Below are 13,760 nucleotides of genomic sequence, written 5' to 3'. Positions count from 1 at the left end.
GAGTAAAGGGCCAGACTGACAGCTTGTTGTCAAGAAAGAGCAGATCCAGCGGAGAGCAGTTCTTTGGATGCCAAACTCGTGTAGGCACCTGATGAAGATAGGGTGTGAGACCATGTCTAATGCTGTTCTTCAAGTATAAAGTAGATTTCGAACAAGACCTGCCGATTTTAACAAAAAATAAATCTTTCAAGCTCAAATAGGTCAAAAGTTACTGGAAACATGGTGATAAGTGTTTGCTCAAATTGGAAGTCGTTTATTTATGCATTTGGCTTTTAAACTGACCCAAATGGGGTGAAATCTTTGCCCAGACAGTGTAAAAATGACAAAATAATGAAGGAATACTATGAAAAAATGTGCCACATTCTGCCGCATAATTTGCCTTTTTTTTGACGCTCCCCCTTTTATTTATTTTTATCTTACGTTATATATAGATGATCTCATTGTAAGATAGTGGCAGCTGCAAAAGGTTTTTTTGGTTTGATTATAACTATTTACCGCAAACTGCATTTTGAGTGTGTGAAGCAGTACTGATGTCATAGAATGCTCTTGTACCACAGAACACTATTTACTGATCTACATGCGGAAGTCTCCGGTTTCGCCTCTTCTGCTTTTTATGTGCAGAGATCTATGCACTCGTAAGCCTACGGTTTAGTAGGAAACATGAGAGGGACAAGGAAGAGTGGCCTGCAAATGGGGAATAATTACTACAAACTGAAGGAGTTAAGGAAAAATAGGGAAGGGGTTGTGGAGGGACAGGTTGGGAAAAACAGCCCCCCACAAATGAGTACACCCATTTATATGCACAAAATACAATTACTACACCCTAACGGTGGCATAACAGTAGTAAACGTACTCCAGCCCCATGTTAAAAAATGCATATATTTATTTTAAAATGTATTAATAAACTTCATTTGAAAATAAAATTAAACCTTTACAATTTTGTTAAAAAAAAGGAAAAATAATCTATTAATTTAAATCAATTCTGCACCTTACATTTACCAAAATATAATACATATTAAATAAAAATGTTACAGTAAATGTCATTTTTTTCAAATTATTCGTTAAGAAAGATTTATAAATCGAATATATTTAATTTTTTGTACACATTTATTTAAATGAGATAACATGCTGTACCATTTTATTGTACTATTTCTAGATTTACAACAAAATGTTTTAATTATTTTACTTTCACATATATTTATTAAAATATTGTAAATTTGTTTTAAACAATAATGTAATATTTTTCCCTATAGCGTCCCACTGGGAGAGCGCCTCCACTGAGGCGTACATCACCACCTACATGTGCGTAGCTACTAGGAGTAACTTCACACCAGTAAAGCCTTTTGTAGGAGGTTCCACCAGGGGGTGGAGAAATGTACGCCTACAAATCAGGTGTGAACACATACATGAAATAGTAGATTTACATGCAAGTACAGTTCCACTTGTAAATCTACCTTTGTGGCTAGGCCCCTAAGTGTTTAAATGTTTCCAATCGGGATTTCAGGGGTTAACACTTTTATATATCTTGGTCACTTGGGAGCCTCAAATCCTCTTCAAAGTTAAAACTTTGAAAATTAAATGAATTTGGTTGGATGGGGGGGCCTTTTCACAAAGTCTCTTTTGGACCTCCAGTTCCAGAGTAGGAACAGCGGATCTGAGTGGTGTTATTTGTTGGTGGCAAGAGTAAGATTTCTCTTGAAGCTGCCATTTCAGAGCATGGAGCACGACCCCTGTATCCTGAAAACAGGACTGCAGACCCTGCAATCAAACCCCACTGTTTATATGGAGGCCAAACCCTGAGGCCAACTCACCCCCCTGTGCATGGCCCATCACTGGTCAATATCCACTGCAAACACTCACTCACTTTCTCCTTCACCCAATGTTTCACTCACTAACTTCTCCATCATACCCTCCCTTATACCCCTTTTCACTTTCAGCAACCCTCTAGCTCACACTTTCAAACTCGCTCAATCATGCGCACTTCATCACATTCACACACTTTCTCACTCACTCTGTCACTCACTCCTTCACTTGCCCATCTCACCTCTTGTACATCACTTTCTCTCACTTGCATTCGAAACAAACATACATTTTTTCTTTTTTCAAACAATTAAAATAAGTAATAAAAAAAGCTTTTTGCGTTTTTTAAACTTTTTTTCGATAAAAAAAAACAAAAACATGAACAATAACAAAAGCTAAAATATAGTTTGTACATGTCTACTGATGGGGGTGAAAAAAAATTGTTTTCGTATCCCTCCTGATGACCGTGTGTTAGAAATGGGGTCTTTGGTTGGCAGTCAGGTTACCCCATGCACAAGTAAGGACCCTCACTCTAGTCAGGGTAAATCACACACAATCCAAATTATCCTGTGCCCACCCTCTGATAGCTTGGCACTGAGCAGTCAGGCTTAACTCAGAAGGCACTGTGTAAAGTACTGTGCAATAAATCATGCAATAGCACGGTATAGCACCACAAAAATACACCACGCAGTGTTTAGAAAAATATAGAAATAGTACAAGTAAAAAAATCACTTCAGAGAATGATAAAAAGAGTCTTTACTCTGTAAAAAAAGCAACAAGCGCCTCTTGCAAGCACAAAGTACCTGGCTTGCGTTCAAATTTTCCACAAGGGACCGCAGAGGAGATGCGTAGAAAATGGGGAGGTGTGCGTCGCTTTCTCCGGCGCACACAAACAATTTGTCGATAATTTGCCACACAAGGAAGGCTTTGCGTCAATTTCCGGAGCGCGGACTTGGATCCTCTTTGGGTTGCAGGGTTTTCAGACGCCCCAGGGACAATGCAGAGAAATCCTGGGCGTGGAGGACGAAGTCACAGTGGCTGCGCTGATCAATTGGGTGATGCGTGGAAATTTCTGTTGCACGCCAGGAAGTCTGGCAGCACCGTTCCGGCTCGGCTTTGCGCCTCTAGGGGAGCCGGGCTACGTCGTTCCGGATCGGCGTGCAGTGATTTTCTCATCGCGATGCAGGCTGTGTGTCATTTCTTGCAGGCTGTGCATCATTTCTTGCAGGCTGTGTGCCACATTTTCGCAGCACAAGGAGTTCTTTGCAGGATGAAGTCTTTTTGGTCCTGAGACTTCAAGGAACAGGAGGCAAGCTCTAATCAAGCCCTTGGAGAGCACTTCTCAGTAGAGCCAGAGGGCTGCAAGGCAGCAGGCCAACAGCAGGACAGCAGTCGTTTGCAGAAAAGCAGTCAGGTGACTCCTTTGGGTAGACAGGCAGTTCCTCTTGGCAGGTTCTGGTTCAGGGTTTCTTCTCCAGTGGTATCTTGTCCAGACGTGTCTGGGGTGGTATGGTCAGAGGCCCTGTTTAAATACCCAAATGTGCCTTTGAAATGGGGGAGACTTCAAAGAGTGGCTTAAAAGTGCACCAGTTCCCCTTTCTGTTCCATCCTTTCTGCCAGGCCCCCAGTATGGGGGTTGGCAGTCCATTGTGTGAGGGAAGGCCACTGTCCTTTCAAATGTAAGTGTCAGGCCCTCCACTCTCCCAGCCCAGGAAGACCCATTCAGTATGCAGATGTGACTGAGCATCCTGTGTTTGGGGTTGCATGAGTGAAATGCACAAGGGAGCTGTCAAGTAACCTAGACAGACGTGGATTGTAAGGCACAGAAGGATTTAATTGCAGAGAAATGCTCACTTTCTAAAAGTGGCATTCCTAAAATAGTAATAATAAATCCAACTTCCCTAGTCAGCAGGATATTGTATTACCATTCTGGCCATACTAAATATGACCTTGTTACTCCTTTCAGATCAGAATCTCCCACTCAAACAGTATATGGGGGTAGCCCTAATGTTAGCCTATGAAAGGAGCAGGCCTCACAGCAGTGCAAAAACAAATTTTGGAGTTTTATACTACCAGGACAGATAAACTTCACAGGTACATGTCCTGCCTTTTATCTACATAGCACACTGCCCTATGGGTTACCTAGGGCCTACCTTAGGGGTGACATATGTAGAAAAGGGGGAGTTTAAGGCTTGGCAAGTACTTTTAAATGCCAAGTCGAAGTAGCAGTGAAACTGCACACCCAGGCCTTGCAATGGCAGGCTTGAGGCACGGTTAAGAGGCTACTTATGTGGATGGCACAATCAGTGCTGCAGGCCCCCTAGTAGCATTTAATCTAAAGGCCCTGGGCACATGTAGTGCACTTTACTGGGGTCTTACAAGTAGATTAAATAAGCCAATTGGGTATGAACCAATGTCACCATGTTTTAAGGGAGAAAGCATATGCACTTTAGCACTGGTTAGCCGTGGTAAAGTGTGCAGAGTCCTAAAACCAGCAAAAACAGTTTCCGAAAAGTGGAGGGAGGCAGGCAAAAAGTTAGGGGTGACCACCCTAAAGTTGTCAGGTCTAACACTGTGCCACACACTTTGCAATGCAAGCTCACGTTTGCAAAGTCGGGATCAATCTCTTCTTGTTCATCCTTCAGGATATCTTCAGGCAACTTCTCTCTCTGAGGGGCGGCATGCTGCGGTGCTGAAGATGTATTTGCCCTCGCTGTGTCACTCTTTCCATTCTATGCAATTAACTGCATTTCGTGCTAAGCACTGAAACGAGTGTGCATCAATGACATTCCCATTGGCAGCCCCTGCTCAGCTTCTTCTGGCACAAAGTGCAAATCACATACTTTGAGGATCAATGTATTTTTACCAGGAGCACTTGAAGTCCTGAACCTGAATATGTGCCACAGTTTTATTTTATTTTTGGCCATCTTCTTATACCTTTCTCACCTCTTCTTGCAGAAGCCACAACAAAAGGTAAAAAAAATTGGTTCCCCAAACAAGTACAGCAAAAAACTGTACAGTTCTCTTTGCTGCAGATGTCACCTATGGCAAGGAGTTCAATGATCAGTGCCAGAGAGTCAAGAAATATTTGAGCGTGGAACAATACATTCACAGGAACCGATCCAACCTCTGCAATGGTCCTCGAGGACTTAGGGATCCTCTGTCTATCCTGAAAAAAGGCATGGGTGTGTCCGGCACACCCTAGATTTGTTGATCTGGTTCCTGGTACCTTGAAACCCAGATAGTTTAAAACATAGAAGAATTTAAATGAAGCAGTACAACTGTGACTTTTTGGTTGCACTTAGATAATCCCACTTTCAACCGACGCATTACGACTTATTTTCATTCTAAACAAAACTTTTTAAAAAGTTACAATGTCTGTGAAACTCAGTTTTGGATGTAATGTACTTGGAACAGAAGACATGCCTCTGTGAACATGAGAGAGCTCTGAAATCTGGAAGACACAGTCACGTACGATTGTGTTCATTAATGGAACTGTGCAGGATCTGCTAATTCGGCACAGGTAAAAAAACAAAAAAAAAAGAGGCCTTAGCGGGTGAAATGTTTCACATGCAGAAAAACAAGCTCCTTTCCTATAGAATGTAGCACGTCACTTTCCACCTAGGCACCATTTTGTGTTCAACCCTGTACAGAGATGAACAGAGTTGAACACAAAGTCTCTTCAAACTATTAATGGAGAAACACAAATGGGGTTGCTTGTTTTCCCATTTAGAAAGAATATAACCCAGAAGTTTGAATGGACTCCTTCTCTTTAGGCAACGCCATTTGCATATGGTTAGTTGAAATGGCGTAGGCGAGCTAAATAAAACAAAGGAATAGAATACTACCCCTGAGGAATTCCGAGTGGTTAAGACTGATTCAAGCCTGTCTATCCGTCACTCTTCTTCATAAAAACCTTTCTGGTATTTTGATCACTAATCCCTGCCCTAGGAATGTGTACTGTAAGCCTGGTAATCACCTGCCCCTATCTATACCCTCCTCCCACCAATGCCACCCAGATGCATGTTTCCGACCTTGACTTCTACGTGGGTGTTGAGTTGCCCCTCAGTCTCCTCATCACCTTCCTGAAGCAAGTAACGTTCCCTCACTTCCTTCCGTCTCTCAGGTACCTCACACTGCTTTCCCCTGGAAGGGTTCTCCCTCTTGTAGCTGCAGCCTTCACTTCCTCTTTCCAAAGGCAGCTTTTCATATTTTCGCCTTTGATGGGTGTCTCTTGAGCAGTGGTGTCCTCACTTTCATTTCACTTTTGAAGTCTCTCTTCCTGCCCCCACCTTAGAAGGGTTTCTCCCAAGAAGCTATTGTCTTTCAACTTTTGTTAGTCCTCATTTTTAGGACGAGCGAGCAAGGGCTCTGGCGTGTTGTAATCTTTTAACTACGCCCATCACCATCACTCGTTCATGTGCTTGCCTTTCAAAAATCCTTTGTTATCTTGGGTGAATGCTTTTCGTTTGTTCCTCCTCGTGGCAGTTTTGTTACCGCCTTGCCCATCAACCCAGTTACATGAATAATTGCACATTCACCGATACGTCTGACTGCGAGCAAACTTCTTTTTCCTTTTGTGTCTCTCCTTCACACTCACACTCATGGTGGCCTTGACGCTTTGAATCAGCTCGCTTATATCAACTGTTTTACTTTTCATTTTCAATCTATGTGGCAAGAAAAGATCAGTTAGGAACTTACAACACTAATAGCTCTTACTCAAGCAAATATGAGACCCACTGCATTTGTTTTTTTGTACAGCTTTCTCTCTCCTCACACACCACTGTCATTCATCTTGTAGATTTCTCTTCCTGATGTCCCCAATGACTAGTTCTTTCCTTTAAGTACTTATCTCTATCATTCATTCTCTCATGATTACTTCAGTGTCCATATTTTCATTGTTTCCTGTGATCACTCCGGTCACTGGCAGTGGGAGCGGGCCTTTCTTTATTTGTTAAAAAGTGTTCCCATTTCTCACCTACAACTGCTGCTCCGGCCCAGTGGAGAAGTAAGTGGAAACTTGATGATGAACTGAACACTATGAAAACATCTACATAGAAGGCAGAACTGGACTTCAATGTGTGGACGGTGCCTCTGGGAAGTTCAGAGGATTAAGGTACTGTGAATGGACTCAGGAGGTTTTGTGTAATGTATTACCGGTGATGACCTGAATGCATGTGTGTACAGTGCATTCTTCGATCAATTCAAAAGAAGGAGAAATATGGTCAAGCTTATAAGATCAGACAAAGTACCAGCATCATCTTTACTATATATGTAATGAACGCAAAGTGAAAGACACATTCCTCGGAAGCAGTGGTGGCAGTTGGTGTAGCTTCAGAAAGGACGAATATCTGGAAGCTGAATATTGATCTCACCCATGTATAAGAATGTTGATTGCCCACTGCATTACTGTGTGCACTGATTGATAGCTTATCAGCTAAGATCATACAGACATACAGTTCACTTGTATGAATATGCGATGGCTTTTGAGGAGAAACACAAAGGTATTAATGCCATAAGTAACTAATTAACCTCTTACTTACACGGAGAAAGCTTTATTCTGCGTTTATTCACAGACTCCTGGGTTTCCACAGGACACAACTCTTGTGGTTCTTGAGCTGTCAATGAATGGACAGTGGTGGCAATAAGGGGACCTCTTATTACAAAAAACACAACAGATCCAAAAAAGGGCTGATTTGGGATAACAGAACGGAACTCTAACAATTTGTTAATAACTTTGTTATTATCAGCTAATAGCACAAATGTGTGGTTTGGGAAACCATGAAATAAAATATTCAGAGCTCAACCCTTACGTTCAGAGATATTACCGCAGACAGGGATTTCCAGACAATGCTCGTGAAAGTAATAATAAAGTATGAGGCAGAGTCTGATCAAAAGTAAGCAATAAAAACAGAAACAGCGACAGAAAATGAGATGTTTGTAGCTAAATGAGTCATGTCATCCAAGGATGGATCTGTATGCAACCTGCAGCTCAAACCTTACGGATGCTAGTGGGTGACTCAGATTTTCATCTGTCTACGGCTGCTAAAATGAGTATTTTGACTTAGTTAATCTTATATTCTTTGCATTTGTCTGACGTCATAAGGCTCTCGGAACAACATACAGAAACAAATGTACACAAAAGTATGTATGATACAGAAAGAGCCTTACACATGAATTAAGCTGGAGACATGGAGATAATAACACATATAGTAGCAGATAAGCTAGAACTCACACCACAGCTTTAAGTAAGTACTGACACAAAGCCATATATATGTGACAGAGGCCTAGATGATGGACAGTGCAGCACAAGGTCTGCACCTTGTGAGTTTTTCAGCTGTAGTACATTTCCTTAAAACAAATAAGTTTCCCATGCATCATTCTGTTTCAGATCACTTTTCACATTTCTGGTCCTCTACGTTTCTCTCCCCAGTGGCAATGATATCATCAAAATTATTTCAGGTGCTCCACATTTTTTAGTGCTCCCACGCCGATACAAACGGGAGATTTGGGGGGTGCAAACTAAATGTGCACAGTGAAGGGCTGCACTACACCCTTGTCAGGCTTGGGGGAGACTGAAGGGTAAAGGCAGCGAATGCTTACATCTTTTCACTTGTGCCGCTGAGACAGGATCTCCCGATAACACTGGTGAATATCTTTTAATTTCCTAGTACCTGTGGTCACTTCGTCGTGGCCACATGTGCAGAGACGCTAGAGTACATGTGCTGCATCAATGGCCTCAGCCTTGAGGATACAGTGAGTAAAGCACAAGATGGCGCATCCCTCATCCCTGGTTCATCCCCACAGCCTGCCTTACCTCAGAGGTTTTAGGAGTGAATATTCAATACACCACAATCAGGCCAGCAACAGCACCTGAGGAACACCCTTGTGCTGTGGCCAAGTCAGACACCCTATGGTGCCTGGCAATCGCACAACATATATATATATATATATATGAATAAGGACGAAGAACTATCTGTACATTTGCATTAACTAGTCATGAAACCAGTATTAGTTTTTCTGATACAATTATTTTGATTTAGTATTAGTAACTTATCATATGATTTATGTATGGTTTGATATTATTAATGTTTCCTCATTTCTATCTCTTGACAGGAATTTGAATTGATTATATAAAAGCAAAATAACTATTATATTGATAGAATCCAAGGATTATACGAATGGTATGGTTAGGAGAAAGTCCATTTACTACAAGAGGTATGATTATTTAGGTAAAATATTATGGAACTGATGTATTTGGAATATTAATTAATTTTTTCAACTTGAGAATATATAAAAAGTTAATTGTTATAATTATTATAGGAAGTGAAAGTATACATAAAAGATTGAGTTAAATATACCATAAATATTTAATAATACTATAAATATTGAACATAAGGTGGATTTAATGTGAAAGTGAGGTTATATCCTTGGTAGTTGAAGTATATTTAAATATGGCGGCCATCAGTGCATAAAGGAAATTTAGTCCGTTTTTTATGTTGATGTTTAGGGCAGTATGTAAAATGGAGAGAGAAATGGGGCTGAAGATGTCTCTGTGAACAAGGGAGCCATGTCTCCTGAGACGCGTTAGAAAGAGTTCTTCTTTTTGCTGTTTTGTTTGTTCTGCCATATTAAACTCATTTTTTGATAGTGACACGAGTGGCTGTAACATTATCTTCTTTTTGAAGAAGTAATTTGTTGTATATATATATATATATATATATATATATATATACACACCTATACACACACACACACAAACTATAGGTCTGGCTGGACATTGATGTTTATTGGTTACTGTGCCGTACTGAATACAAGTTCCACCTGTTTACTGTGCCCTTTTCTGAGCCTTGGCTGATCACCCAAGCCCCTAGTACGAGAGTCAAGGAAAGAAAGGGAGCCTCATCTGACCATTTGGCAAGAAGCAGGACACTAGGAGACCGGAGATAAGTGACGCTGCCACCAACAATGGTGCCTAAGAACCACTGGCTGCTCCATGGCCTGAAGCAAGGCGTGGTTAAGTGGCTTGTTGAAAATGTTGAGAATGTGCATTTAAAATTAAGAGTTCTCAATGACTTTACCTATTTTTCCATCGCTAAGTATTTGTGAATGAATAAATATCTACCCTTTCTACGACTGATTTACATTCATTTGAAAAGTATTTTTAACCGGTTATAGATGTAACCAAGATGGATCAAAAGCTATGGGTCGTTATAGAGTTCCCAGTCTGTTTATCGCTTGCTGATTTCTAAGCACCAAATTCATTCCCCTAAGTCCTGGCTCAATTGTGAAGAGATTTCATAATGTCAGTCATCACACATGGTGAGCACAAATCGTCCACAGCCAGACACTGTGCAGGCTGAGATTGCGCCACAGCTAGGATTTCATATATATTCAAACAGATACATGTTGCTTGCATAGATGTGTTATGGCTTTGGAGGAGAGATCCCAAAATATTTGGTCCAAACTCATACTTACCGGGAGAACAATGTATCCTGTATTTTCTGTCAGAGTCCTGGGTTTCCACGGGGCTCAGTTCTTCTTGGTCTTTAGCTCTCAGTGAATGAACCGTGGAGGTAATGATGGGACCTGTTATTGCAAGAAAACAGTAAAACATCAATACATGTAGAGAAAGCTAAGCAATGACGAGAATGGGAAACTAAAGCAAACCAAGGTTATGACTTGGAAAAAAATGAAATAAAAAGGAGAGATGTTTTCAGAAATATTAGTATAACAGGGACTTCAGTATGGAATGTAAGTAGGCCACACATACAATAATGTACAGATAGATTAAAAGTAACCAATAAAAATGCATGGAGAAGCAGAAAATTAGACAACAATAGGTAAAATGGTAATCACACCTATTCAGGAATCTGTAGATCAAAATCGGAATCCCAGTGTAGCCGACACTGTTTTTACTTTCTCTAAGGTCGTTCAAATTAGTATTTTGACATAACTAACTACGCCATCTGTTTCTTTTAAGTTCTCTGATGGCACAAAGCGTTCTCCCTGGCTCATCAGAGCGGGGCCTGGTGGTGCGGCGTGGCCTGTGGGGCCGGTGGGCGCTCTTTCTCCCGGCTAGGGTGTTTGGCGAGCGGGCCGGGTGTCGTGACGCAGGCCCGAGACGCAGAGCGTTTTGGCAGGGGCTTCCTTGCCCCCCCCCCCCCCTGCTGTGGCTGGATTGACGGCTAACTCGAGCCACGGACTGGGGGATAGCTGCGGCCTGGAGAGAGTTGGGGCGTGCGTGCGCCGAACGATGAAGACAGCTGAGGCTGCCGGAGCCGGCTGGGGATAGTGCTGAGGCTGTGGCACGCTTTGGATTGTGGCACCTGGTTGACTTTTTTGCTGCTAATGTCCCCTGGGTCGGCTGGCGGCTGGCAGACTGCGGCTGCTAGCAGCCTGGGGGTGGACTGTGGGCACCCTGCACGTCTTGGTGGTAGCGTGGTGGGCCCCTGGTGTTCCTGCTGGCCCTGGTGCCTGGAGGTTGTCGCCGGCTGGATCAGGCCGGAGGAGGCAGAGGTTGGGAGAGGCTGTATATCTACTGGAGCTGCAGAATCCTTCACGGCTCTGACTACTTTATAGGCTGATACACCCGTGAAGTGACAGGTCAGTGGAGTGGAGTGTGGGTCTGGGCCGGTCCCTGTGTCAGTGATCTCCCTTTGGTCGCCCCACCTGTGCCTTGTGTGCGTGCCTTTGCAGGGGGCTCCGAGCTGGCACTGGACTCTCTTGGCTGGCGCCCTGTGTGTGCTTGGGTTGCGGTCTGGTGCCTCCCTTTTGCCTTGCCCGGACAGGACTGCTGCGTCGTTGGTATATTGCTGGCTGATCATTGGCGGCTGACGGGATCAGAGCATGGGTTAATCTGAACCAAAACAGTCCAGGCTTACCTTTGAGGGTGGAAAGAGGAGAGGTGGCGCTTCATCTCCCATGCCTGGCGGTGAGAACTCTGAGGATGGGAGCTCAGATGCCTCGGTCAAGGCTATGTTTTTGGATCTCAAGAACAGCCTTGCAGGTATAGACGCCAAACTTCACCATGTCACTGTGCAGCTGGACCGCATTAAGGCCCGGGTGGATGATCATGACTCTAGGTTTGAACAGCTGGAGTCACGGACATCTGATTTGGAGGATCGTCGCCATGGGGATCGTGAACAGCTTTTGCGGATGGAGCGCGTCTTAAAGGTTATTCGTAACAAGAATGAAGATTTGGAGGCGAGGTCGCGCCGCAACAACGTCCGGATAATAGGTCTGCCGGAGATTACTGATATGGGTCGCATGGAGGACTTTTTTGAGAGCATGCTCTCTGACCTTTTTTCTTGTGAACTTTCTCAGCTATTGGTGGTTGAGAGGGCTCATAGATCCCTGGATCCTCGGCCCCCGCCTGGAACCCCTCCACGTCTCATCATTGCTCACCTGTTGAATTACCGGGATAGAGATACTATTCTCAGGCTGGCCCGGGAACGACGACCTGTAAATGACATGAATTCTGAACTCAATTTCTTCCCTGGCTACACTCCGGGTGTGCAGGTGGTGTGGCGTGCCTTCTTACCTGTCAAGCACACGCTGAGCCAAACAATGCGAGGTTCACGCTATTGTACCCTGCCAAGCTAAAATTGCAACACAATGGGAAGTCACTGTTCTTTACTGATCTGAAGCAGGCGGCGAAATTCGCAAAATCTGTGCCCAAGCGATCGGAGGCTTCGAGCCTTGAGAGTCCTCGGCCTGAGCGAGCCGCCTTGAGTGACAATGACTGATATATGGGAGATTGTTGGCTGGGGGGACTTCATTGTGATTGCTGGGGTATTGCATGTTATGCTCCTGTCATGTGTGTCTGCTCTGCCGTTCCACCTTGCTGTTTGGCCCTTTCGCCCTTTTCCCACAATTCCTAATGGGATGGTGGGTTGGATGGCCTGGCTTACGCCCGTGGGATGAGTCCTGGTTCTTGTATTCGTACTATCCAATGGTTTTTGGTTGATGTGGGGGGGGTGGGATTCAGCTTTGACCCAATTGGGGGGTCTGCGTGGGTGGGGGGCTGGGGAAGTTTGTATTCTGTGCTGTGGTTGTTTCCCTTTCCTTTTCTTTTCCTCTCTTTTTTTGTTTGCTGTGGCAGGTGGGTGGGGGCAGTGTGATGGTGACTCCCTTTCTCTGAGAGATTGTGATGGGCTCGAGTAAGGTGACAGGTGTTCGCTGTCTTACCTGGAACGTGCGTGGGCTGGGTGATGGGCGTAAGGCGCGCCTCATGTCGGCCTTTCGTCAAACGTCATGAAATAGATATTTGCATGCTTCAGGAGACGCATTTAGTCGCTTCGACGCGGGACAGGTTGAAGGCTGGCTGGGTCGGGGAATTCCACTGTGCTGTATTCTCGCATTATGCATGAGGGGTGGCGATCTTGTTGCATAAAGGGCTGCAGTGGCACACTCAGAAAGTTGTCATCGACCCTGGTGGTCGCTATGTTGTGCTGAACAGCACATTGCTGGACAGAGCCTGTAGACTTGTTTCGGTATATGGTCCTAACACGGACGATCCTGAGTTTTTCCGTGAACTGTGGCGATTGGTGGAGTCGATGGGCAGTGGCGCAGTGATTTGGGGCAGAGATTTCAGCGTGATTTTGGACCCTGTGGCGGATCGGGAGAGTGTGGCTTGTGTACAGCCTGTTGCGGCCGCTAGAGCTCTGCAGTCAGTGATGGACGATGCGCTTTGGTGGATTTGTGGAGTGTAAGGCATGGTGCTGCTAGAGAGGGCACGTGTGTCAACTATGCGCACAGTAGCTGGTCCTGTATGGATCGCTGGTTGGGCATGAGTGACGTGGAGCTCTGGACTAGTTCTGTGGAGCACCTGCCTCGCACTCTGTCAGACCACTCGCCGGTTCGGCTGGTGTTGGAGGTGCCCTGTGAATTGGAGCGCACCTTTTTTTGGCGGCTGCCGCAGGGGGCGCTTCGGAATAAGGTGTTCCGTGAGGAGATTC

General features: G+C 44.2%; 1 protein-coding gene across 3 annotated transcripts in view; it reads right to left on the bottom strand.

The window, feature by feature from the left end:
• LOC138303533 (zinc finger protein 182-like) overlaps window positions 1-13,760 on the bottom strand; it is a 100,053-nt gene that overhangs the window by 74,457 nt on the left and 11,836 nt on the right. For 2 of the 3 annotated variants that reach the window (XM_069242748.1, XM_069242747.1), the window contains exons 3-4: window positions 10,279-10,389; window positions 7,344-7,418 (exon numbers count right to left, since the gene is read on the bottom strand). In XM_069242748.1, coding sequence (XP_069098849.1) covers window positions 7,344-7,418; window positions 10,279-10,389 — 186 coding nt within the window. The remainder of the gene's footprint in view (window positions 1-7,343; window positions 7,419-10,278; window positions 10,390-13,760) is intronic. The other variant, XM_069242749.1, reaches the window with a different exon arrangement.

Source organism: Pleurodeles waltl, chromosome 7, assembly GCF_031143425.1.
Source record: "Pleurodeles waltl isolate 20211129_DDA chromosome 7, aPleWal1.hap1.20221129, whole genome shotgun sequence".
NCBI classification, from domain to species: domain Eukaryota; kingdom Metazoa; phylum Chordata; class Amphibia; order Caudata; family Salamandridae; genus Pleurodeles; species Pleurodeles waltl.
The sequence above is the reverse complement of the archived record's forward strand: the minus strand, read 5'-3'. Positions and strand labels throughout refer to the sequence as shown.